This window comes from Ovis canadensis, chromosome X (genome assembly GCF_042477335.2).
Source record: "Ovis canadensis isolate MfBH-ARS-UI-01 breed Bighorn chromosome X, ARS-UI_OviCan_v2, whole genome shotgun sequence".
In the NCBI taxonomy this organism is placed as follows: Eukaryota; Metazoa; Chordata; class Mammalia; order Artiodactyla; family Bovidae; genus Ovis; species Ovis canadensis.
This window is the reverse complement of record NC_091727.1, coordinates 70626388-70652692: the sequence shown is the minus strand read 5'-3', so window position 1 is coordinate 70652692 and position 26305 is coordinate 70626388. Positions and strand designations below refer to the sequence as shown.

Below are 26305 nucleotides of genomic sequence, written 5' to 3'. Positions count from 1 at the left end.
TCATGACCTGAGCCAGTCAGCTCTAGGTCTTATTTTTGCTGACTGTATAGAGCATTTCAGCTGCAAAGAATATAATCAGTCTGACTTCCATATTGACCATCTGGTGATGTCCATGTGTAGAGTCATCTCTTGTGTTATTAGAAGAGAGTGTTTGGTATGACCAGTGTGTTCTCTTGGCAAAATTCTGTTAGCCTTTGCCCTGCTTCATTTTGTACTCTAAGGCCAAACTTGCCTGTTTCTCCAGGTATCTCTTGATTTCCTTGAATTTGCCAAGGCTAGATTTATGGCACAGGATGTGATCTATCCTGGAGACGGTTCTGCGTGCACTTGAGAAAAAGGTAAAATTCATTGTTTTGGGGTGAAATGTCCTATAGATATCAATTAGATCTAGCTGGTCTATTGTATCATTTAAAGTTTGTGTTTCCTTTTTGATTTCCTGTTTAGTTGATCTATCCATAGGTGTGAATGGGGTATTAAAGTCTTCCAGTATTATTGTGTTATTGTTAATTTCCCCTTTCATACTTGTTAACATTTGTCTTACACATTGCAGTGTTCCTATGTTGGGTGCATATATATTTATAATTGTTATATCTTCTTCTTGGATTGATCCTTTGATCATTATGTCATGTCCTTCTTTATCTCTTTTCACAGCCTTTGTTTTAAAGTATTTTATCTGGTATGAGTATTACTACTCCTGCTTTCTTTTGGCCTCTATTTGCATGGAATATCTTTTCCCAGCCCTTCACTTTCAGTCTATAAGTGTCCCTTGTTTCGAGGTGGGTCTCCTGTAGGCAACATATATAGAGGTCTTTTTTTTTTTAATCCATTCAGCCAGTCTGTGTCTTTTGCTTGGGGCATTGGGTACAGTAATCTGGGCTGTAGGTTATTTTCTTTCATCACTTTAAGTATGTCTTGCCATTCCCTCCTGGCCTGAAGAGTTTCTATTGAAAGATCAGCTCTTATCCTTATGGGAATCCCCTTGTGTGTTATTTGTTGCTTTTCCCTTGCAGCTTTTAATCTTTGTTCTTTGTGTTGATCTCTGTTAATTTGATTAATATGTGTCTTGGGGTGTTTTGCCTTGGGTTGGGGTCTGCCCTGGTGGCTCAGAGATTAAACCCTCTGCCTGCAATGTGGGAGACCTGGGTTTGATCCGTGGGTCTGAAAGATTCCCTGGAGAAGGAAATGGCAGCCCACTCCAGTATCTTGCTTGGAGAATCCCATGGATGGCGGAGCCTGGTGGGCTACAGTCCATGGGGTCACAAAGAGTCAGAAACCACTGAGTGACTTCATTTCCTTTCTTTCTTTCTTTCTTTATCTTGTTTGGGATTCTCTGGGTTTCTTGGACTTGGGTGATTATTTCCTTCCCCATTTTAGGGAAGTTTTCAACTATTATCTCCTCAAGTATTTTCTCATGTTCTTTCTTTTTGTCTTCTTCTGGGATTCCTATGATTCGAATGTTGGGGCATTTAACATTGTCAGAGGTCTCTGAGATTGTCCTCATTTCTTTTAATTTGTTTTTCTTTTTTCTTCTCTGTTTCATTTATTTCTGCCATTCTATCTTCTACCTCACTTATCCTATCTTCTACCTCCGTTATTCTACTGTTGGTTCCCTCCAGAGTGTTTTTTATCTCATTTATTGCATTATTCATTATATATTGACTCTTTTTTATTTCTTCTAGGTCCTTGTTAAATCTTTCTTGCATCTTCTCAATCCTTGTCTCCAGGCTCTTTATCTGTAACTCCAGTTTGTTTTCAAGATTTTGGATCATTTTCACTATCATTATTCAGGACTCTTTATCAGGTAGATTCCCTATCTCTTCCTCTTTTGTTTGGTTTGTTGGGCATTTATCTTGTTCTTTTACCTGATGGGTATTTCTCTGCCTTTTCATCATGTTTATATTGGTGTGTTTGGGGTGGCCTTTCTGTATTCTGGCAGTTTGTGGAGTTCTCTTTATTGTGGAGTTTCCTCGCTGTGGGTGGGGTTGGATGGGTGGTTTGTCAAGGTTTTCTGGTTAGGGAAGCTTGTGTCTGTGTTCTGGTGAGTGGAGCTGGATTTCTTCTTTCTGGACTGTAATGAAGTGTCCAGTAATGAATTATGAGATGTCAGTGGGTTTGGTGTGACTTTGGGCAGCCTGAATATTGAAGTTCAAGGCTATATTCCTGTGTTGCTGGAGAATTTGCATGGTATGTCTTGCTCTGAAACTTGTTTGCCCTTTGGTGGTGCTTGGTTTCAGTGTAGGTATGGAGGCGTTTGATGAGTTCCTGTCAATTAATGTTCCCTGGTGTCAGGAGTTCTCTGGTGTTCTCAGGTTTTGGACTTAAGCCTCCTGACTCTAATTTTCAGTCTTATTCTTACGGTAGCCTCAAGACTTCTCCATCTATACAGCACTGTTGATAAAACATCTAGGTTAAAGATGAAAAGTTTCTCCACAGTGAGGGACACCCGCAGAGGTACACAGAATTACATGGAGAAGAGAAGAGGGAGGAGGGAGATAGAGGTGACCAGGATGAGGTGAGGTGGAATCAAAGAGGAGAGAGCAAGCTAGCCAGTAATCAATTCCCTATGTACTCTTTACAGTCAGGAACACTCAGAGAGGTTCACAGAGTTACATAGAGAAGAGAATAGGGAGGAGGGAGACAAAGGTGGCCAGGAGGATAAAGGGGGGAATCAAAAGGAGAGAGACAGATCCAGCCAGTAATCAGTTTCCTAAGTGTTCTCCACCGTCCAGAACACACACAGAGATTCACAGAGTTGGGTAGAGAAGAGAAGGGGGAGGGAGGAGATAGAGGTGACCTGGTGGAGGAAAAAGAGTCCAAAGTGGGAGGGAGCAGTCAAGCCAGTAATCTCACTCCCAAGTAGAAGTAGGTACTGAAGATTGGATTCTTAAAGGTACAAAATTGATAACAAATATGAAAAAGCAAAGATTAAAAATCTAGAGTAGAGGTTGGATCCTCAAAAATACAATATTAAAGAAAAAAGTAACAAAAATTATAAAATATATATATATGAATTTTCTTTAAAAAAATAGAGTCTTTTTTGCACAGTAATAGTAAGTAATAAAAGTGAAAATTAAAGGAGTAATAGAGGACTTAAAAATAGTTTTTTTTTAATTTAAAAAATGATAATAGTAAAAATATATCTAGGACTTCCTCCGGTGTTGTTGTGGAGAGTGTGGGGTCAGTTCATTTTCAGATAGTTCCTTGATCCAGCTTATACTTCTCAAGATCTATAGGCCCCTTCCTATGCAGTCGGTGCTAACTACAGGGTTTTGGTCTATTGCACCTGTCACTTCCAAGGCTGTTCCTTCTGTTTGTTTTAGCTTCTTCTGTTTGCTGGTCTCTTCGGTGTCTAATTTCTGCCCTGATATAAGGGGGCGGTGGTGGACATTTCTTTAGGCTCATTTGTTCAGTCGTGTTGTGGGGAGGGAGGAACACTGCAAATAAATAACACTGGTGTATGTGCGCAGTGTCTTCACCACACTGGGTTTGCCCCTACTCACAGCATGTGTGCTTTCCCTGTCTGCACTGCTTAGGCTCTAGGTTGCTTTGCCAGGAAATGTCTGAGGCCAGTTCTGGGTTGTACGCACTTCCCAGGTCTACGCTGCTCAGATTCAGGTACTCAGGTACTCCACAAAGGTGCAGACTTGGTTGGGCCTGCGTTTTGTGTCCTTCCCAGGTCCAAGCAGCTCAGGTGACCAGGAGCTTGGCAAGTGCGGTCACTGCGACTTATCGCTTCCCCCGTCCCTGCTGCTCAGTTTTCTGTGTGTACAACTGGCGCGCCTTCTCAGGTGTGCCGTGTGTCTCTTCTGGGGAGCTAATCTCTGTCTGAGACCCTCCCGGCAGATGTCAACCATCCAGAATCCCAAGTCTTGGTTAGCAACAAAGCCTGTTTGCAGTTTGGTAGATGATGCCCTTCTGTGGCAGTGATTGCTCCCTTCTGGCTCTGGCTGCCCTTGCCTGCCTGTCTCAGGCGGGGGATGGGCCAGTCCACAGCCAGCTAGCTCTGCTCAGTCCTTTGTTCTGTGAGCAGGACTGGTGGTGTCTTAGGTTGGGGCTTTTCACAGGATAGCTATCCCACAGTCTGGTTTGCTATCTCAAGTTAGTTCCCTCAGATTGCCCTTGGGGCATTCAGGCCCAGTTCTTACCCTAAGCAAGGCAGCCTGAGCCTTCCTGCCCAGTCCCCACTTGCTAGTGGCAGATGCTGGTGTCTGCACTGTTTCTCTGCTGGGAGTTATTGTTGGGCACGTAATCTGTGGGGTTTAATTATTTATTTATTTTTCCTCCTGGTTATGTTGGTTTTAGAAAAGGCAGAGGAACCAGAGATCAAATTGCCAACATCTGCTGGATCATGGAAAAAGCAAGAGAGTTCCAGAAAACATCTATTTCTGCTTTATTGATTATGCCAAAGCCTTTGACTGTGTGGATCACAATAAACTGTGGGAAATTCTGAAAGAGATGGGAATACCAGACCACCTGACCTGCCTCTTGAGAAACCTATATGCAGGTCAGGAAGCAACAGTTAGAACTGGACATAGAACAGCAGACTGGTTCCAAATAGGAAAAGGAGTATGTCAAGGCTGTATATTGTCACCCTGCTTATTTAACTTATATGCAGGGTACATCATGAGAAACGCTGGACTGGAAGAAACACAAGCTGGAATCAAGATTGCCAGGAGAAATATCAATAACCTCAGATATGCAGATGACACCACCCTTATGGCAGAAAGTGAAGAGGAACTAAAAAGCCTCTTGATGAAAGTGAAAGAGGAGAGTGAAAAAATTGGCTTAAAGCTCAGCATTCAGAAAACGAAGATCATGGCATCTGGTCCCATCACTTCATGGGAAATAGATGGGGAAACAGTGGAAACTGAAATACTGAAATACTTGAAACAATCTATCTAAATGGGGCATTTAATCATCTGTAACATTGACTTATTAACAAATAAGAATACTTAAAACATTTATACGTTAGGGAATCTAATTCCAATAAATTTTAGTTTCAAAGTAATTGAAACTCCCTTCTCAATTTTTACTGAGAGATAGTTATCCGTCTGCTTAGAATCTGTTAATGAATGGATGTCACCCAAGATTGACTCAATGATTAAATTAATCCTAGGTCTAAATTGGTGCAGAGCTATAGCAAAGATAAAGAGGTGAATAACAAACTCTATTAATATGACATACCCTGGGCACCAATAATTGTAAGTTCTAGTGGAAATGAACAGTAAGGAATGGGAGGATATATATATATATATATACATATATATATACACATATACACACACACACATACACACACACACACACATAAACAGTTTGTTGCCAGTCTCCATTTTTTAAATGTCTTTGTAGGTTGTTTTAAATCTTGATCAATCCCATCATTAAAATGGCCTAAGAAAACAATTACTAGTCATGAATGAAACAAATTTTTGGCTATACATGTTGATGTATGGCAGAAACCAACACAATATTGTAAAAAAAATTACCCTTCAATTAAAAATAAATTGTTTTAAAAAGTCAAACGGATCCAGATTTTGACATGTTACATGAATACAATTATATCATAGCTAACATGAAAAAAAAATAAATTAGTCTAAGGTGCTTTTCACAGTTGAGTAGTATTTAAAACATTAAGTTTGTAACTGTTTCTTATAATCCTAAGCTAAGAGAATATATGCATTTTCCTGCTAGATGCATTCCATACTTCTTTAAATCTTTCATTTTTGAAAAGCTATATTCACAAGTAAAAAGTATCCAAAGACTGCATTTAAAAAAAAAAAAAACTTGGTAAGGAAATGATGTAAGCAGTGACTAGAATTATGACATAGTGAAAATTCTTTTGCATCAGTAGTTACCACGGAGATGTAGAACCACAGCAACACACTTCATTTGGAGACCTGCCTAGCTCCAAGAGGTTTCTTCTTGAGTATCCTCTTTCTCCACCTTCAAAAACATATTTTTCTTTCTGATTTTTGTCCAGGTGTATATGGACCCAAGGATCTGGACTGTTACACCATATTTTATCACTTGGTTCCATCTACACATGCAGTATTTGAACCTGGAAAGTATTCTAAGTTTAAAGGTTTGGATTTAAAGATTTGAGCTATATTTAAGGTACTTGATTTTAGTATCTGAAACAGTTAAGATAAATATCTGTGGTCCTATCATTTTAAAAGGGATCTAGTTAATTTTTAAAGCCTTCTAAGCAATATGAAGTCTTATTTGGCAGTTATCATAGATTGGAAATTAACTGAACTTGATCTGAGTGAATCAAATGACCAATAACTTGTTTAAATCATTCTTCACACTGTAAAATGAAGCTATCTTTATTTAATGAGTGAAGAGTGAACACTCAAAGCTCTACTCTTAACTTTCAATTTTTTCATTTATGAAAACAAATGATTATTTTGAAATGTAGCCATGACACAATTTCAGTTAAGTAAATATTTCTGGAGAGAAAAATTATTTGATGGATTTTCCTAGGAATATTTCATCAGGTTTTGTCATTTAAAATCACTCAGCCATTAGAAAGAATACATTTGAATCAGTTCCAATGAGGTGGATGAAACTGGAGCCTATTATACAGAGTGAAGTAAGCCAGAAAGAAAAACGCCAATACAGTATACTAAGGAATAGATATGGAATTTAGAAAGATGGTAATGATAACCCTGTATGCGAGACAGCAAAAGAGACACAGATGTATAGAACAGTCTTATGGACTCTGTGGGAGAGGGCGAGCATGGGATGATTGGGGAAAATGGCATTGAAACATGTATAATATCATATATGAAATGAATCACCAGTCCAGGTTCGATGCATGATACTGGATGCTTGGGGCTGGTGCACTGAGACAACCAGAGGGATGGTACAGGGAGGAAGGAGAGAGGGGGGTTCAGGATGGGGAACACGTGTATACCTGTGGTGGATTCATGTTGATGTATGGCAAAACCAATACAATATTGTAAAGTAATTAACCTGCAATTAAAATAAATAAATTTATATTAAAAAATAAAATAAATTCACTGTGATTTAATTTGATTAATCTAAGTTTTCACTCCCTTTTTAGAAACATCACTTTTTGTGAAAGCCAAACTTTTTAGACATGACTGAACATGGGCTTGCATCTACTCTTACTGAAATGCCTCTTTTAACTCCACTGATCAATGGAGATCCTATACATCAGGTAAGGGTAGTTTTGTTTTTTGTTTTTTGTTTTTTTTCATTAAAACTGTTCAAATTTCTATTGAATTCAGTATTAGCTTTTATTTGGAAAAACTGTGTCACTTTTAATGATTTGTCACTTATCTTGTAAGTTTTTAGTCTTTTTATCAACATCTACTTATCTTCTTCTTAAAACTGCTTGAGTGATATTTAACCTCCTTTTGGGTGGATTTAGATTCTTTTGTAGCCTCCACTGGCAGGCTCAGAAGTCCTGGCAATGTGTCTCAAAGTTACATGGCCCAGAGTTTATTCTGTTGAATGATTTTAAATATGACTCTAAAGTAGATTCAATTTCCTTCATACTCATTCATAGCTGTAAGTTCAACTTGCTAATATTTAAAAGTATCATTTTGAGCAACAATGACATCTACCCACAGACTTGGTCTCCAGAAAGAAAGAGGGCGTGATTTGGATTTAGCATTTACCCATTTAAGATAATCTATTGAAGAAAAGTCTTATCTACATATGTAATCTAATTTCAGACTTAAATTTAAGAAAGTAGGGAAAACCACTACACCATTCAGGTATGACCTAAATCAAATCCCTTTTGATTATACAGTGGAAGTGAGAAATAGATTTAAGGGACTAGATCTGATAGACAGAGTGCCTGATGAACTATGGACAGAGGTTTGTGACATTATACAGGAGACAGGGATCAAGACCATCCCCAAGAAGAAGAAATGTAAAAAAGCAAAATGGCTGTCTGAGGAGGCCTTACAAGTAGCTGTGAAAAGCAGAGAAGTGAAAAGCAAAGGAGAAAAGGAAAGCTATACCCATTTGAATGCAGAGTTCCCAAGAATAGCAAGGAGAGATAAGAAAGCCCTCCTTAGTGACCAGTGCAAAGAAATAAAGGAAAACAATAGAATGGGAAGGACTAGAGATCTCTTCAAGAAAATTAGGGATACCAAGGGAACGTTTCATGCAAAGATGGGCTCAGTAAAGGACAGAAATGGTAGGGACCTAACAGAAGCAGATGAGAAGAGATGGCAAGAATATACAGAAGAACTGTACAAGAAAGATCTTCACGACCCAGATAATCACAATGGTGTGATCACTCACCTAGAGCCAGGCATCCTGGAATGTGAAGTCAAGTGGGCCTTAGGAAGCATCACTATGAACAAAGCTAGTGGAGGTGATGGAATTCCAGTTGAGCTATTTCAAATCCTAAAAGATGATGCTGTGAAAGTGCTGACTCAATATGTCAGCAAATTTGGAAAACTCAGCAGTAGCCACAAGACTGGAAAAGGTCAGTTTTCATTCCAATCCCAAAGAAAGGCAATGCCAAAGAATGCTCAAACTACCACACAAATTCACTCATCTCACACACTAGCAAAGTAATGCTCAAAATTCTCCAATCCAGGCTTCAGAAATACGTGAACTGTGAACTTTCAGATGTTCAAGCTGGTTTTAGAAAAGCCAGAGGAACCAGAGATCAAATTGCCAACATCCACTGGATCAAAAAAGCAAGAGAGCTCCAGAAAAATTTCTATTTCTGCTTTATTGACTATGCCAAAGCCTTTGTGTGGATCACAATAAACAGTGGAAAATTCTTCAAGAGATGGGAATACCAGACCACCTGACTTTGGCCACGTGATGGGAAGAACTGACTCACTGGAAAATACCCTGATGCCGGGAAAGATTAAAGGCGGGAGGAGGAAGGGATGACAGAGGATAAGATGGTTGGATCACTGACCCGATGAACATGAGTTTGAGTAAACTCTGGGGGCTGGTGATGGACAGGGCAGCCTGGCGTGCTGCAGTCCATGGTGTCGCAGAGAGTCGGACATGACCGAGCGACTGAACTGAACTGAACTGAATGTGAAAAGGTCTCTGTTTTTCTTCAGAGCTTAAAAAAAATGAGCAAATATTGTACTTCTAGCTTATCATTTTGACATCACCATGTCAAAAGCAGCCAGCATAAAAATGACCTTATTAAAATTAAAATTACTTTTTTACTAGATGGAGAGTTATCTGGATACCACTGTTGGAACACAGTGTACTACTAATTATTCACAAATGATGACTCATCCCAAGAGATATACCAGATGGCCTTCTTGTCCTCAATACTGGGTACAACAAGTATGTCTGAATTTTTCCTTCAGATAAGTTTAGTTTTCTGTTTTTTTTTTTTTTATTTTTTTGCAGATTTTTTTTTGAGGGGTGGAATTTGGTTCCTCCATCTCAATATACCTATTTCCTATTATCCTATTATATTAAGTTTTACTTGGGTGAGGGAGGACCTCCTCTTACTTAGTGCCTAGTTGTACTCTACTCCTTGAGCATTTTCGACCCCAATTAGTGATTTTGAATATTTTTTCAAAAAGATAATAATGATTTTTTCATAGATTAATAGAAAATATGCCATTAAAGAATGGTTTGTTTCTAGATTATATTGGTGCACGTTAACCCTGGGGAGATCCTCACCATCAAGTCCAATGATGGGAGCATTCAAAATATTCAAGGTCAGTAAAAGTATGTATGTTGTTTGATATCAAATAGAGGTGAATTTAAATATTGATGTGAGATGATTTTACTAGTAATCTAATTCCCTAATATCCTTTTTTTGCTTGAGCCATATTGAGTGCTCTTAAGTTTATATACTCCTCATCAGTTCAGTTCAGTTCAGTTCAGTCACTCAGACATGTCCAACTCTTTGCAACCCCATGAAACACAGCACAGTGGGCCTCCCTATCCATCACCAACACCCAGAGTTCACTAAGACTCACGTCCATTGAGTCAGTGATGCCATCCAGCCATCTCATCCTCTGTCATCCCCTTCTCCTCCTGCCCCCAATCCCTCCCAGCATCAGAGTCTTTTCCAATGAGTCAACTCTTCACATGAGGTGGCCAAAGTACTGGAGTTTCAGCTTCAGCATCATTTCCTCCAAAGAAATCCCAGGGCTAATCTCCTTCAGAATGGACTGGCTGGATCTCCTCATAGGAGCATAATATCAACAGAACAACCAGGACTCATCTTGCTAGTGTTACTACAAACCTTCATGTAAAGTATTTATAAAAATTAACAATTAATTAAGAATTCCATTTGAAAAGGTCCAGATTTGGCAACTATTCAAAGCCTTTGACTGTATGAACCACAATAAACTGTAGAAAATTCTGAAAGAGATGGGAATACCAGACCCCCTGACCTGCCTCTTGAGAAACCTGTATGCAGGTCAGGAAGCAACAGTTAGAACTGGACATGGAACAACAGACTGGTTCCAAATAAGAAAAAGAGTACATCAAGGTTGTATATTGTCACAAGTTGGAATCAAGATTGCCGGGAGAAATATCAATAATGTCAGATATGCAGATGACACCACCCTTATGACAGAAAGTGAAGAGGAACTAAAAAGCCTCTTGATGAAAAAGTTGGCTTAAAGCTCAACATTCAGAAAACTAAGATCATGGCATCTGGTCCCATCACTTCATGGGAAATAGATGGGGAAACTGTGGAAACAGTGTCAAACTTTATTTTGGGGGGCTCCAAAATCACTGAGATCAGCCCTGGTATTTCTTTGGAAGGAATGATGCTAAAGCTGAAACTCCGGTACTTTGGCCACCTCATGCAAAGAGATGATTTTTTGGAAAAGACTCTGATGCTGGGAGGGATTGGGGGCAGGAGAAGAAAGGGTCAAGGCTATGGTTTTTCCAGTGGTCATGTATGGATGTGAGAGTTGGACTATGAAGAAAGCTTAGTGCACAATAATTGATGCTTTTGAACTGTGGTGTTCAAGAGAAGACTCTTGAGAGTCCCTTGGACTGCAAGGAGATCCAACTAGTCCATCTTAAAGGAGATCGGTCCTGGGTGTTCTTTGGAAGATTGATGCTGAAGCTGAAACTGCAATATTTTGGCCACCTCATGCGAAGAGTTGACTCATTGGAAAAGACTCTGATGCTGGGAGGGATTGGGGACAGGAGGAGAAGCGGACGGCAGAGGATGAGATGGCTGGATGGCATAACCGACTCGATGGACATGAGTTTGAGTGAACTCCGGGAGTTGGTGATGGACAGGGAGGCCTGGCGTGCTGTGATTCATGGGGTCGCAAAGAGTCGGACACGACTCAGTGATTGATCTGAATTGAACAACCACTGATAGTTTTAGACTATCCTCTGATAGGAGACTGGTGAGTGCTTCAGACAACTCATTCATTCATACATTCAACAAGTATTTCATTAATGCCTAGCCTATTCCAGCACTAAGCTAAGTCGCTTCAGTCATGTCCGACTCTTTGTGACCTTATGGATTATAGCCCACCAGGCTCCTCTGTCCATGAGATTCTCCAGGCAAGAGTACTGGAGTGAGTTGCCATACCCTCTTCCAGGGGATCTTCCCTAACCAGGGATCGAACCTGCTTCTGCGACTCCTGCATTACAGGCAGATTGTTCACTACTGAGCCACCTACGAAGCCCATTCCAGCACTACACTAAACATTTAAGATAGAAAAATGTATAAAAATGGGGAAATTATTTATATATAACTATTAAAAGTTTGATATCTATATACATGTGTATATAGCAAATGTGCAGCATACAGAATTATTTCAGTAGTAGTACAAAGTTAATAAATATTTACTTCATTTAAGATTTATTACTGGGGATTCCCTGGTGGCTCAGTAGTAATGAGTCTGCCTGCCAATGCTGGAGACAGATTCGATCCCTGGCCCCAGAGGATCCCACATGCCACAGGGCAACTAAGCCCATGCACCACAACTACTGAACCTGTGCTCTAGAGCTCGTGCGCTGCAACTACTGAAGTCTGCACACCCTAGACCTTGTGCTCAAGAGAAGCAACCACAATGAGAAGCCCACACACCTCAATTAGAGAGTAGTCCTTGCTTGCTATAACTAGAGAAAAGCCTGCACAGCAACAAAGACCCAGCACAGATAAAATAAATAAATAAGTAATAATAATAACTTTTTAAAAAGATTTACTACTAATTATTTCAAAGTGCAGTGATTGTTTCTGTTTTTATGCCAATTATTTTGCATCTGAAGGTGATTTTGAGCTATGTCTCAAAATGCTTTGAAACATCATTTAGCATTGGGTTCCATATGGCTGCTATATACAGTTTACCATAAATTCATCTTTATTATTTTCCCCCTTATTACCATTCTAGGCCTTGAAAAAAAGCCACATATACTTTTACAACTAAGCACTAATTATGATAATTTCAGATAAACAAAAGAATGATGACATATAAATGCCTCTATTCTGTGTTGTATTTTTATTTCCTATGTAGTGTGTCTTTAAGATAGTAAGAATACCTAGTATAAATATAAGGCATCACATGAGTAGCATTGGGTCCTTTATGTTATGTTGTTCCTCCCAAATTATTTCACTTTGCTAATATTAGTTAAAAGCCTTCATGGTAAAATTAAGTTTTTTATATAATATCACTATAAAATATATTTTATGATACAGAGTAAAGCTTCTATTATTCAACATACAACTATGACAGGTGAGTAAAATGGGTAAGTAAAAGACAATTATGTGTATGTGCTAAGTCACTTCAGTCATGTCTGACTCTTTGCGACCCTATGGACTGTAACCCACCACGCTCTTCTGTCCATGGGTTTCTCCAGGCAAGAATACTGGAGTGGATTGCCATGCCCTCCTCCATGGGACCTTCCCAACCCAGGGATCAAACCCATGTCTCCTGTGTCTCCTACATTGGCAGGCAGATTCTTTACCACTGGCACCACCTGAAAAGTGCAAAAACAATTATACTGGAAGTAAATACACTAGCTGCGTATTTGGCCAAAATTTTTATGATATAAATTTCACCCAATCCCCATTAGGTGCCTTGGTTATTTTTCATCATTGTGATGAATTTGTATTGATTTATCTACATTCCTACCTAGTCTCCTAGGTAAGTAAACAAAATACACTTTCAAAATGGCTGACTTGTTAACACTTGGAACTAGTTTCCACTGTGCAAAGTTAAATGGATTTTTTAAAATTTATTTAAAATTTTATTAATAATAATTCTCTTTTAGGACCTGCTGATGTACCTTTGATGTCACCAAGTGGTACTTTGCCGCCAATATATCTTCCTCCTGGTTACATGTCTCAGGTATACTACTGTAGATTTCTTTGGTATTTAGCACTAGGCCATCATTTAACAGTTCTTTGTACATTACTGTATGATAAGAGAAATTCTAGAATACCATTTATTTATTCAATTTATTGTTATCATGAATGCTAAAAAGCAATTGCAGTGATGTTTAACCAAACCTCCCTAGCTCAGTTCAGTTCAGTTGCTCAGTCAGGTCTGACTCTTTGTGACCCCATGAACCACAGCATTCCAGGCCTCCCTATCCGTCACCAACTCCCGGAGTTTACCCAAACTCATGTCCTGTGAGTCAGAGATGCCATCCAACCATCTCATCCTCTGTCGTCCCCTTCTACTTCGGCCCTCAATCTTTCCCAGCATCAGGGTCTTTTCAAGTGAGTCAGCTCTTCGCATCAGGTGGCCAAAGTATTGGAGTTTCAGCTTCAAAATCATTCCTTCCAATGAACACCAGGGACTGATCTCCTTTAGGATGGACAGACTGGACCTCCTTGCAGTCCAAGGGACTCTCAAGAGTCTTCTCCAACACCACAGTTCAAAAGCATCAATTATTCTGCACTAAGCTTTCTTTATAGTCCAACACTCACATCCATACATGACCACTGGAAAAAGCATAGCCTTGACTAGATGGACCTTTGTTGGTAAAGAAATGTCTCTGCTTTTTAATATGTTGTTTAGGTTCATCGTAAACTTCCTTCCAAGGAGTAAGCTTTTATGGATGCAACCACCATCTGCAGAGATTTTGGAGCCCCCCAAAATAAAGTCTGACACTGTTTCCACTGTTTCCCAGTCTATTTGCCATGAAGTGATGGGACCAGATGCCATGATCTTAGTTTTCTGAATATTGAGCATTTAGCCAACTTTTTCACTCTCCTCTTTCACTTTCATCAAGAAGCTCTTTAGTTCTTCTTCACTTTCTGCCATAAGGGTGGTGTCATCTGCATATCTAAGGTTATTGATATTTCTCCCGGCAATCTTGATTCCACCTTGACCTTCCTCCAGGCCAGCATTTCACATGATGTACTCTACATATAAGTCAAATAAGCAGGGTGACAGTATACAGCCTTAACGTACTCCTTTTCCTATTTGGAACCAGTCTGTTGTTCCATGTCCAGTTCAAACTGTTGCTTCCTGACCTGCATACAGGTTTCTCAGGAGGCAGATCAAGGGGTCTGGTATTCCCATCTCTTCCAGAATTTTCCAGGGTTTATTAGAATCCATACAGTCAAAGGCTTTGGCATAGTCAATAAAGCAGAAATAGATGTTTTCTGGAACTCTCTTGCTTTTTCCATGATCCAGCAGATGTTGGCAATTTGACCTCTGGTTCCTCTGCCTTTTCTAAAACCAGCTTGAACATCTGGAAGTTCACCGTTCATGTATTTCTGAAGCCTCGCTTGGAGAATTTTAAGCATTACTTTGCTAGCATGCGAGATGAATGCAATTGTGTGGTAGTTTGAGCATTCTTTGGCGTTGCCTTTCTTTGGGATTAGAATGAAAACTGACCTTTTCCAGTCCTGTGGCCACTGCTGAGTTTTCCAAATTTGCTGACATTTTGAGTGCAGAACTTTCACAGCATCATCTTTCAGGATTTGAAATAGCTCAACTGGAATTCCATCACCTCCACTAGCTTTGTTCGTAGTGATGCTTCCTAAGGCCCATTTGACTTCATATTCCAGGATGTCTGGCTCTAGGTGTGTGATCACACCATCGTGATTATCTGGGCCATGAAGATCTTTCTTGTACAGTTTTCTGTATATTCTTGCCATTTCTTCTCAGTATCTTCTGCTTCTGTTATGCCCCTACCATTTCTGTCCTTTACTGAGCCTATCTTTGCATGAAATGTTCCTTTGGTATCTCTAATTTTCTTGAAGAGATCTCTAGTCTTTCCCATTCTATTTCTTTGCACTGGTCACTGAGGAAGGCTTTCTTATCTCTCCTTGCTATTCTTTGGAACTCTGGATTCAAATGTATATAGCTTTCCTTTTCTCCTTTGCTTTTCACTTCTCTTCTTCTCACAGCTACTTGTAAGGCCTCCTCAGACAGCCATTTTGCTTTTTTGCATTTCTTCTTCTTGGGGATGGTCTTGATCCCAGTCTCCTGTGCAATGTCATGAACCTCTGTCCATAGTTCATCAGGCATTCTGTCTATCAGATCTAGTCCCTTAAATCTATTTCTCACTTCCACTGTATAATCAAAAGGCATTTGATTTCGGTCATACCTGAATGGTATAGTTGTTTTCCCAACTTTCTTCAATTTAAGTCTGAATTTGGTAATAAGGAGTTCATGATCTGAGCCACTGGAGAAGGCAATGGCACCCCACTCCAGTACTCTTGCCTGGCAAATCCCATGGGTGGAGGAGCCTGGTGGGCTGCAGTCCATAGGGTTGCTAAGAGTCAGACACGACTGAGCAACTTCCCTTTCACTTTTCACTTTCATGCATTGGAGAAGGAAATGGCAACCCACTCCAGTGTTCTTGCCTGGAGAATCCCAGGGACGGGGGAGCCTAGTGGGCTGCCGTCCATGGGGTCACACAGAGTCGGACACGACTGAAGTGACTTAGCAGCAGCAGCAGATCTGAGCCACAATCAGTTCCTAGTCTTGTTTTTGCTGACTGTATAGAGCATCTCCATCTTTGGCTGCAAAGAATATAATCAATCTGATTTCGGTGTTGGCCATCTGGTGATGTCCATGTGTAGAGTCTTCTCTTGTGTTGTTGGAAGAGGGTGTTTGCTATGACCAGTGTGTTCTCTTGGCAGAACTCGATTAGCCTTTGCCCTGCTTCCTTCTGTACTCCAAGGTCAAATTTGCCTTTTACTCCAGGTGTTTCTTGACTTCCTACTTTTGCATTCCAGTCCCCTATAATGAAAAAGACATATTTTTTGGATGTTAGTTCTAAAAGGTCTTGTAGGTCTTCACAGAACCGTTCAACTTCAGCTTCTTCAGCATTACTGGTCAGAGCATAGACTTGGATTACTGTGATATTGAATGGTTTGCTGCTCTTGGAAACGAACAGAGATCATCATTCTGTCGTTTTTGAGATTGCAGCCAAGTACTGCATTTCGGACTCTTTTGTTGACTATGATGGCTACTCCATTTCTTCTAAGGGATTCTTGCCCACTGTAGTAGATATAACCGTCATCTGAGTTAAATTCACCCATTCCAGTCCATCTTAGTTCACTGATTCCTAGGATGCCGATGTTCATTCTTGCCATCTCCTGTTTGACCACTGCCAATTCGCCTTGATTCATGGACCTGACATTCCAGGTTCCTATGCAATATTGCTCTTTACAGCATCGGACCTTGCTTCTATCACTAGTCACATCCACAGTTGGTGTGGTTTTTGCTTTGGCTCCATCCCTTCATTCTTTCTAGAGTTATTTCTCCACTGATCTCCAGTAGCATATTGGGCACCTACCGACCTGGGGAGTTCATCTTTCAGTGCCCTATCTTTTTGCCTTTTCATACTGTTAATGGGATTCTCAAGGCAAGAATACTGAAGTGGTTTGCCATTCCCTTCTCCAGTGGACCACTTTCTGTCAGACCTCTCCAACATGACCCATCTGTCTTGGGTGACCCCACACAGCATGGCTTAGTTTCATTGAGTTAGACAAGGCTGTGGTCGTGTGATCAGATTGGCTAGTTGTCTGTGACTGTGGTTTCAGTCTATCTGCCCTCTGAAGCCCTCTCTCAGAGTCTACAGTCTTACTTGGGTTTCTCTTACCTTGGACATGGGGTATCTCTTCACAGCTGCTCTAGCAAAGCACAACCACTGCTCCTTACCTTGGACGTTGGATATCTCCTCACAGCCGCCACTCCTGACCCTGGATGCGGGGTAGCTCCTCTCGGCTGCCACTCCTGACCTTGGACGTGTGGTAGCTCCTCTCAGCCACCACTCCTGATCATGACCGCTCTCTAGACTGTCTTGTAAATAATGCCTTATTCATCTAATAAATTTGGATCTCTTCATATTCATTAATACTTCATTGTTTTTGTTTGTTTCTATATATTTTAACCAGTCTTAATTATCTATTACAATTGCTACTGTAAAGGCTTCTGACAGTTGTGGGCATTATTCCCTAAAATTACTTAGTATTTTTAGTTCAGTAGTATTTCATTGTCAGTTGTCAGACTACAAGGGCACTTTTTTAAAAATTCATTTATTTATTTTATATGGAGGCTAATTACTTTACAATATTGTGATGGGTTTTGCCATACATTGACATGAATCAACCATGGGTGTATATGTCATGTGTCCCACCATCCTGAACCGCCCTCCCTCCTCCCTCCCCACCCCATTCCTCTGGGTTGTCCCAGAGCACCAGCTTTGTGTGCCTTGCTTCATGCATTGAACTTGCACTGGTCATCTATTTTACATATGGTAATATACCTTTCAATTCCATTCTCTCATATCATCCCACCCTTGCCTTTTCCCACAGAGTCCAAAAGTCTGTTCTTTACATCTATGTCTCTTTTGCTGTCTTGCATATAGGGTTGTCATTGCCATCTGTCTAAATTCCACATATATGCTTTAATATACTGTATTGGTGTTTTTCTTTCTGACTTATTTCACTCTGTATAATAGGTTCCAGTTTCATCCACCTTATTAGAACTGACTCAAATGCATTCTTTTTTATAGCTGAGTAATAGTCCATTGTGTATATGTACCACAACTTGCTTATCCATTAGTCTGCCAATGAACATCTAAGTTGCTTCCATATCCTAGCTGTTGTAAACAGTGCTTCAATGAACATTGGGGTACATGTGTCTCTTTCAGTTCTGGTTTCCTCAGTGTGTATGCCCAGCAGTGGGATTGCTGGGTCATACGGCAGTTCAATTTCCAGTTTTTTTTTAAGAAATCTCCACATTGTTCTTCATAGTGACTGTACTAGTTTTCATTCCCACCAACAGTGTAAGAGGGTTCCCTTTTCTCCACACACTCTCCAGCATTTATTGCTTGTAGACTTTGTGATGGCAGCCTACAATGGGCACTTTTTAAAACCTCCTCATATGTTTATCAAGTACCTAAAATGGGCAGAGGGCTTTGGCTCCTATAGAGATTAATAGGATATTACATGGCCTCAGAAATTTTACAATTGAGAATATGTCTTTTTCTATTGCTTAGCTGTGGAGATCAAGAACATAGTAAAGTCAATATGTGTGTGTGTGTTTAGTCACTCAGTCATGTCCGACTCTTTGCAAGCCCATGGACTATAGCTTTGCAGGCTCCTCTGTCCATGGGGATTCTCCAGGCAGGAATACTGGAGTGGGTTGCCATGCCCTCCTCCAGGGGCTCCTCCCAACCCAGGGATCGAACCCAGGTTTCCCACATTGCAGGTGGATTCTTTACCATCTGAGCCACCAGCGAAGCCCAAGAATACTGACTGGAGTGGTTAGCCTATCCCTTCTCCAGGGGAACTTCCTTACCCAGGAATCGAACTGGGGGTCTCCTGCATTGCAGGCAGATTCTTTACCAGCGGAGCTAACAGGGAAGCCCCAAAGTCAATATAGTATGGTTTAATTCTAAATGGAATTATCTATTTAGGCAATGTCTAACAAAAATATAAATGTATGTACCCTTTCATCAAGCAGTTCTACATTGTGGAATTTATCCAAAGATGTATTTTTATAAATGTGGAATAATAAATGTAACAAATAAAATGTAACAAATAAATAGCAAATAAAAAATTATTTGTTATAATACTGTTTGTAATCACAAAAGGCTGGAAACAACCCACAAGCCTGTCATTGGAGGACTGTTGAAGTATATCCATTTAACGAGATAATGGAGCACTAAGCAAATAAGCAGCAATGAAAAAAAAGGGGGGGGAGGGGGAAGCCCTATGTATGATATAGAAAGATCTTCAAGTTATATTTCTATGTGTAAAAAACAAACTACAGAATGTGCAAATAATGCTACTTGTATGTAATTTAAGAAGGAAAAGCAAGAATCTGTATCCTTATTTGCTTGTAAGGCATAAAGAAATTCTGGAAGTTTTCATAAGAAACCAAGAACAGTAGTAATCTACTGGAGGGAAATAAGGTTTAGGAGGGAAACTTTTCATGTATTTTTAATACATTATGGTTTTGAACCATGACAATATATTATCTATTGTCAAAAGTTACATTTTTAAAAAATGTATGGAAAAGGAAGAAATATCTTGCCTCCCGCTTGACATAGTTTTACTTCATTATTGGTGTTTGATCCTTTATGGTTTTAGAGCATAGAATAAAAATCTAAAACATAGTAGGAAAATTCTGATTTTTATGGATTCTAATATGTTTATGACTCTGTTTTCCATCTTAGGTGGTGGAAGAAAATGGGATTCGAAAAATTATCATTGTGCCTCAGACAACCGACTACTACACGACCACGTCTGCTCCTGTACAAGTATCACACCTCATAGCACCAACTTTTATGTATCCACAAGCCACTCAACTGATATATCCCACATCTCAAGGGGAATTTCTGCCACCTTACATTCAAGAGCCTGTGCCGCAGCAACTGCCACCACCACCACTGTTGCCACCACCACCATTGCCACCACCACCAGCAGCATTTATATATCATGAGCAGCATGGTAGTATATAATATTCTTAAACAGGAGATTTTTTAGTTTGTTAAAATTAACAGCTGTGGGCAACTATTAAAATTTAAAAAGAAGACATATTTCAATAAATTGCATTTCATGCATATATATTATGATGGATAATAAGAGGCATTGGTTTATGTCTTATGCAAAATGCCCATAAAAAGAATTTTCTATAAATTTTTTGTACTTTGACTTAGCATGTAATTTATGATATTTATTTTACTGACTGGATCTATAGAATCATATTGACAAATCATAAAGGAATGTTTTCATTATTTATTAATGGCATACAGTGGTATTATAAAAGACACATTATAATCATCTTAAAACCTTAAAATTTGGAAGTAGAGTTACTCCCTAGGAAAATACTATCTGTATTTGCTCATGTTTTCTTTCTGTATACTTCAGTACATAATAAATGCACACATTAACATCTGTATTAAAGCAAAGTAGACTTTTTTTAAGTAAAGCATGGTTTATGAGTGCTTTTGGTGGTTTGAAAAAGATTTAAAAGATTTTGAGATAAGTAATTATTGTAATTATTAAGCAGTATTCATTTTTCTTTTAGAAACCTATTCCCATGGGAGAGCAAATTATAACCAACTTGATGAAAGGGCTGGTGAAATGGAAGAACATATGAAGAAAGAAATGCAAGAAAGCCAGATTGATGGACACAAAAATAGCTGTATGATTACCAACACCTCACTGCTTTTGAACCAAGCTAATGATTTTTCCAATATTCCTGGTACTCTGAGCACTTACACTGTGGACTATGCTCCAAGCACCTGCACTGTTGACAATACTTCAAGCACCTACACTGTGGACAATACTTCAAGCACCTACACTGTGGACAATACTTCCAGCACTTACACTATAGACAATGTTCCATGCACTTATACTACCAAAGACACCTTGAGTACCTGCACTGTGAACAATGCTCTGAACATTTACACTGCTGACAATACTCCCAGTACTGACACTGTTGACCACCCTCCAAGCACTTATATTACTGACAATACTCCCTTGAATTCTTCCATTGACCATGCTTCTAATAGTTCCACCACAGACACTGATCTGCACCCTTCCACCAGTGAAAATAATGTTCAGAGCCCTTCCAGCACTAATTATGCCTCCAAGACTTCCACCTCTGACAGCACTCCCACACCACCACCTATTGACAGTACTCCAAGCTCTTCCATTCCTGACAGTGCTCCCAACCCTCCCATCTCTGAAAGTGCTCCAAGTACTTCTGCCACTGATGTTGCTCTCAATACAGCCAATGCGACCAGCACTTCCAACACTGCTAGTGCTCATGTTGAAATTAGTCATGGAAACAAATGCATCAACCCAGGAAGCGAAGACATCAAGCAGAAACCAGGTGGAAAACAAAGCAAGAGTCTATCATCAAATACTGCAGAAAAAGGTAAGGTGAGGATTTTGGTTCTGTCACCAGTGAACAGACATCCTAATGTTAGGAGTCTCAGGGCATTTTAAATATCTAGGTGCCATTTTCTGCTCCCATTTCCAGTTGCCTTTTTTGTACCCTTACTTCCCAATTCTTAATAAAACCACAATTAGGCTGCCTTTTTAAATTATGGAGAAATGATCATCTTCATGCAAAACATGTCAGGTATCTTATATACATATCACATAATTGTTTCTAGTTATCTGCCAGTAAAACATTGAAAATTACTCTATCATCCTAAAAAGTTCACATGATTTTATTTAAATTGAGAACTTTACCTTTTGTTAGAGTTTATTTAATGGCATATGTTTTAGACTGCTTTCTTTTTAAAAAACTTTTAATGTAGATTGCTAATAGGTGTTAGTAGATCTCTTGGTGATGATATATTTGTAGTTGGGTAATGGGCATCTACCTTTATCTTGTTTTTGCCAATGTAATATTTTTTGGGGGTTATTTTTCTACTTTTAGAATGCAGAACAGAACATGGAAAGTCTTGCTGTTTCAGCATTGAGAAACCTGTAGTAAGTAACTAAGGAGACTATTTAAGTATTTATTTTCATTTGCTTTGTCACTGTAAAACATGAAAATTCACTGATATTTTAATTTGAAGCCTTTACCTGGATATAATTTCATAATCTTCTTTAGCTGTTAAGTACATAAAGATCCAGTGTGGCATTGTTAAAGATAATATTAATAGCTCATTGTTTAGTCACAGTATTTAAGCACCTAATATGAAAAGAATGATATACTTAGCATCAAGCAAGGTTTATGGAAAGATTACACCATAAATTACAAATTATAATTTTTAAGTATCCTCCTTGAATTCTTGTTATTTGTTTTAGGTTTCCGATATTCAGACAAGCTCTGCTGTTATTTCATGGAAGACACATGGTTCTGAGAAATGCAATCATACTAAACCCCCTATAACATTTGAATTAGCAATATCTAACAGTGGTAAAAATGGAAAATACACAAATGTATATACGTAAGTCTCTTTTTAATCATCTCTCTTTTCTCATAATTCAATTCAAATATGCTCTCTAAACCTTAGCTTACACCTAAGCTAAGTACTAAAGATTTTTCTGCAGGTTTTTTTTCAAGCTTTGGGTGTAATTTTCTACAGAAATAGTTTTATAAGTGGTGGTAGGTTGCCGGGTCAGTTCACAAAATTCATTGAATCATAGGTATTTTAGAGCTGAAGGGAATCTTAGGTATCAACTGCTCCATTCTCTTCAGTTTACAGATGTCTTATATGACAAGTTTAGACTTGGGGAAGAAAAGATTTCCTCTAATTCTCCCTTCTCTTTTTTCACTTAAGGAAACATGATGGTAGGCCTTTGTGTACACAAGGGAGGAATTTGCATTGCAATGGAAATATAAGACTCGAGCTTTCCCGGGAATTTCATTACAGGCGCTCATTATAATGTGGAACTATGGTAGCATAAGGAGAAGGAAATGGCAACCCACTCCAGTCTTCTCGCCTGGGAAATCCCTTAAACAGAGGAGTCTGATGGGCTACAGATCATGGGGTCGCAAAGAGTCAGATATGACTGAGCAACTGAGCACTCAGCACATGATAGAAGGAGAACGAGTTTAGGAAAGTGCTTAGAAGATAGAACCATGACTAGAGAGAATACAATGGAGTACACAGTAAGAGCATAACCAAACACTTCCAACACCTTCTCAACTGGATAGGGACATGCAGTCTGAAAGAGAACAAGATGAGAGAGGCACAATGAAAAGGAAATCCTACACAGGAAAGAAAGAGAAGTTCTTCTGCCTACTAAACAACTAGGCAAGAAATAAGTCAGAGATCTCGAGCTGTCTTACAGCACCTTAAAAATCATAAACATCTTAAATTTTATTTGCTAGAATTTGTCATCTTTATTCAGAGACTCAAAGTGAAAATTTAAATGTAATTATGTAAAGTTTTATTTCTTTTATAATTAACAACTAGAAATTTTAATTTAAAAATTATAATACACAATCTTCTATATTGAGTAGAGTGACGAAAAGATGTAAAATGTGATGAAAAGCTATGTATAAAATTGTTTTGCTTGAATTTACATAATAGTCTTTTTCTGATATTATGTATTCCACAAAAGTCATTGCTTTTTAAAAAAAATATACTTTGTCTATTCCTCTTATCACCCTACAACCTTGAGAGACCTTCACTTAGAAGCATAGGTCTTTGCTTAGAAGTAATCTTTTAGCTCTTTTCAGAGGCTATTTCAGGGTTTAGAAGCTCAGGAAGCTCCTTGAGGTGGTAGAGTACACCAAAGTTCTTATGAGTATTTGCTCAGGAAGATGTAGCTATAGGAGCACAGCCACTCTATCCACTGTAGCAGATAGGTGGCCACCTCCAAAAGACTGCTCTGTGTGAACAAATAAATTGCATGATGCATGGTGTCTTTGAGGCTTTTCATGTGAACATAATTTAAAATAAGCTAAAGACAAATCTGTATTATTACAGTGTGAAGAAGCTGTAGCAATAAAATAAAATTCCACTTCCTAGAGATATACTAACTTGGCATGCAAATAAAGAATTTTGAATTATTAATATCACATATTTTGCATTCTTATAAGATCTGTTAAAATTATCTAAACTTCAAGGAGAATTGTGCCTCATTATCAGTTGAATATATAAGATTAAGATTGTTACTTAGCTTTTAAATGTGTGTGAGATCTGTTATAATCAAAGGTTATCTCCACAGCGGTGATGAATTTACATTTACTCTACTTGATCTACAGCCATTCATGGTGTATTTTGTAAGGTAAGCACTCCACCCTACACAATCTCCCTCCATCATATAGCCAGTCCCACTCTTGAGTCTGTATCAGTTCACTACCTATAATTCCTATAGTCAGCCTTGCTACTTGCTAACAGAGTGGTCTTTCGTTCAAGTTTCAAAACAAGCCCCTACAAATCCAGCATTAGTTCACTGTCTTTCATTTAAAACAGGTAAGAGGGTGGTTTCTTTGCAAGGATATAGCTTTGTTCAGTTGGAAAATTTTTTATAATTAGCTCCTAAGAAATGTATCTGGAAACTCAAGTATGCAATTTAGTACATATGTTAGGATAAATATTTGAATGCTTACAACAATTGTCATTACATTTTTAGAATTACAACTGTAAGAGGCTCAGCACACAGAACTGTGTCTAAAGTGGTTAGCTTCACAACTCCAGGTTGCAAACCAGACCCTCCACTTGCACCCAAACTGATTAACCGATCCAAGAGCAGCCTGAATTTACAGTGGAAAGTAAGAATTTTATTGCCAAAACTACCTCAAAATGTTTTCTAATTTAAAAACATTCTTTCTACTTTGTCTTGAATGTTAAATATGAAATTTTGCATGCTTCATCTGACCTATTTCCCTAGCACTTTTCCATCTGCATAATCATCTTTCTCTTTCTGTCTATATAGAGCATCAAGTAAATGATAAATGTCAATCAGAATTTCAATAACTAATGAAAGTTGAAATGTCAATTTCTATAACCTAAATACATTTGTAATTGTGGCTACGAATAAGTCTTCCTCTCAATTTACTTTGAGTACTAACTTTCTTCCTTGCATAAAATTTAGGAAGCACAACAAAACATAAAATTTGGCATGTCCTATAGACTGTAAAAAGTACATTTTAACTTTAATATCTGAATTACTTCAAAAATAAAATGCAAACAGATTACTTTTACAGTGATTTCTTTTACTTTAGTCAAGTATACGTGTGGGTGGGTGGGTGGGTATACTGTGTAAAAATAGCTCATCATAATTTTATCTTTCTGATATTTTTAGGGTTCCAATGGTAATGGTTCCAAAATAAACAGCTTCCTTTTGGAATGGGATGAGGTAAGCAGTTTTACTTTTCTAAAGCACTAATTTGTAAATTATTAATATTATGATTTTTATTTGAAATATTTTATAATGTTCTAATATTTTATGTATATTATTAAGGGCAAAGGTGAAGACTTCAAAACTTGCTATATAGGTACCATGAAACAGTACAAGATCCTTAAACTGAATGCTTCTACAAAATATTCATTCAGATTAGCTGCAAAAAATAAGTTCGGCTTGAGGTACATTGAACTACTACAATATTTAAAAGTCTATACTTCAATAAGAACTTGAAACTAATTTTTCCATCTTCATTTATTTTTCAGTGATTTCAGTGAAATAGCAGTCTTCCACACATCAGGAACTATGCCTCCAACACCTTCACCCCCTAAGCTGAAAGAAGCGGGAGTCTGCAATTTGTCACTAGAATGGTGTGCCCCAACTAACACAAATCCAAATGACAGTCTTACTTATGTACTAGAAATGGAGGAAGCAGGATTGGTAAGTTTTTCTTTCATATCCTTTAATCTTCAACTTCAGTCTTAGGTGTATTTTATATGCATTTTACTCTGAAAAAAATAAGATTTTATTAATTTAATTAACTTACTTTGATCAAAGTACATGATTCCTGAGTCTCAGTGTTCTGGATGGGACCAGTGCAGAGCCAAGGTTAAGCAAGCCTATACAGGGAGATCTTAAGGTGCCCAAGTTCCTACAAATAAGTTAGAAGCAGCAACAGCCATAACAACAAAACAGAGACTCAGAGAAGTGTGTTAGTTCTTCAACTTTGCACCTATCCTGGACAAACTTGCATGGTCACACAGCTCTCCTACATACTTCACCAGGGCAAGCCATTTCCTCACCTCCCTGAATCTTTGATGTGGGTGGAGGGGAAATTGTTTCATTCCGTTTCGAACTTTCAAGTCTATACTGAATAGACTAGTCAACTTAAAAAGCAACGGTAACTTTTATGTTATGTATATTTTACCACATTTTAAATAAAATAACTAATTAGATTTTTGTGTAATATGTTAAGTGCCTTCATACGCATTATCTCGTTACATCCTGAAAAAAAGGAGCCCTTTAAAGTAGAAATTATCTCTATTTTTTTAATACAGAGAAACT

General features: G+C 38.5%; 1 protein-coding gene across 1 annotated transcript in view; it reads left to right on the top strand.

The window, feature by feature from the left end:
- Positions 1 to 7102: 7102 nt before the first annotated feature.
- Positions 7103 to 26305, top strand: part of LOC138930745 (fibronectin type III domain containing protein 3C1-like) — a 57372-nt gene continuing 38169 nt past the window's right edge. The window contains exons 1-13 of the mRNA XM_070291192.1: positions 7103 to 7183; positions 9181 to 9300; positions 9608 to 9683; positions 13219 to 13295; positions 19597 to 19870; positions 20451 to 21305; positions 21816 to 21868; positions 22190 to 22332; positions 24062 to 24121; positions 24470 to 24608; positions 25142 to 25195; positions 25301 to 25422; positions 25507 to 25681. Coding sequence (XP_070147293.1) covers positions 7103 to 7183; positions 9181 to 9300; positions 9608 to 9683; positions 13219 to 13295; positions 19597 to 19870; positions 20451 to 21305; positions 21816 to 21868; positions 22190 to 22332; positions 24062 to 24121; positions 24470 to 24608; positions 25142 to 25195; positions 25301 to 25422; positions 25507 to 25681 — 2229 coding nt within the window. The remainder of the gene's footprint in view (positions 7184 to 9180; positions 9301 to 9607; positions 9684 to 13218; positions 13296 to 19596; positions 19871 to 20450; positions 21306 to 21815; positions 21869 to 22189; positions 22333 to 24061; positions 24122 to 24469; positions 24609 to 25141; positions 25196 to 25300; positions 25423 to 25506; positions 25682 to 26305) is intronic.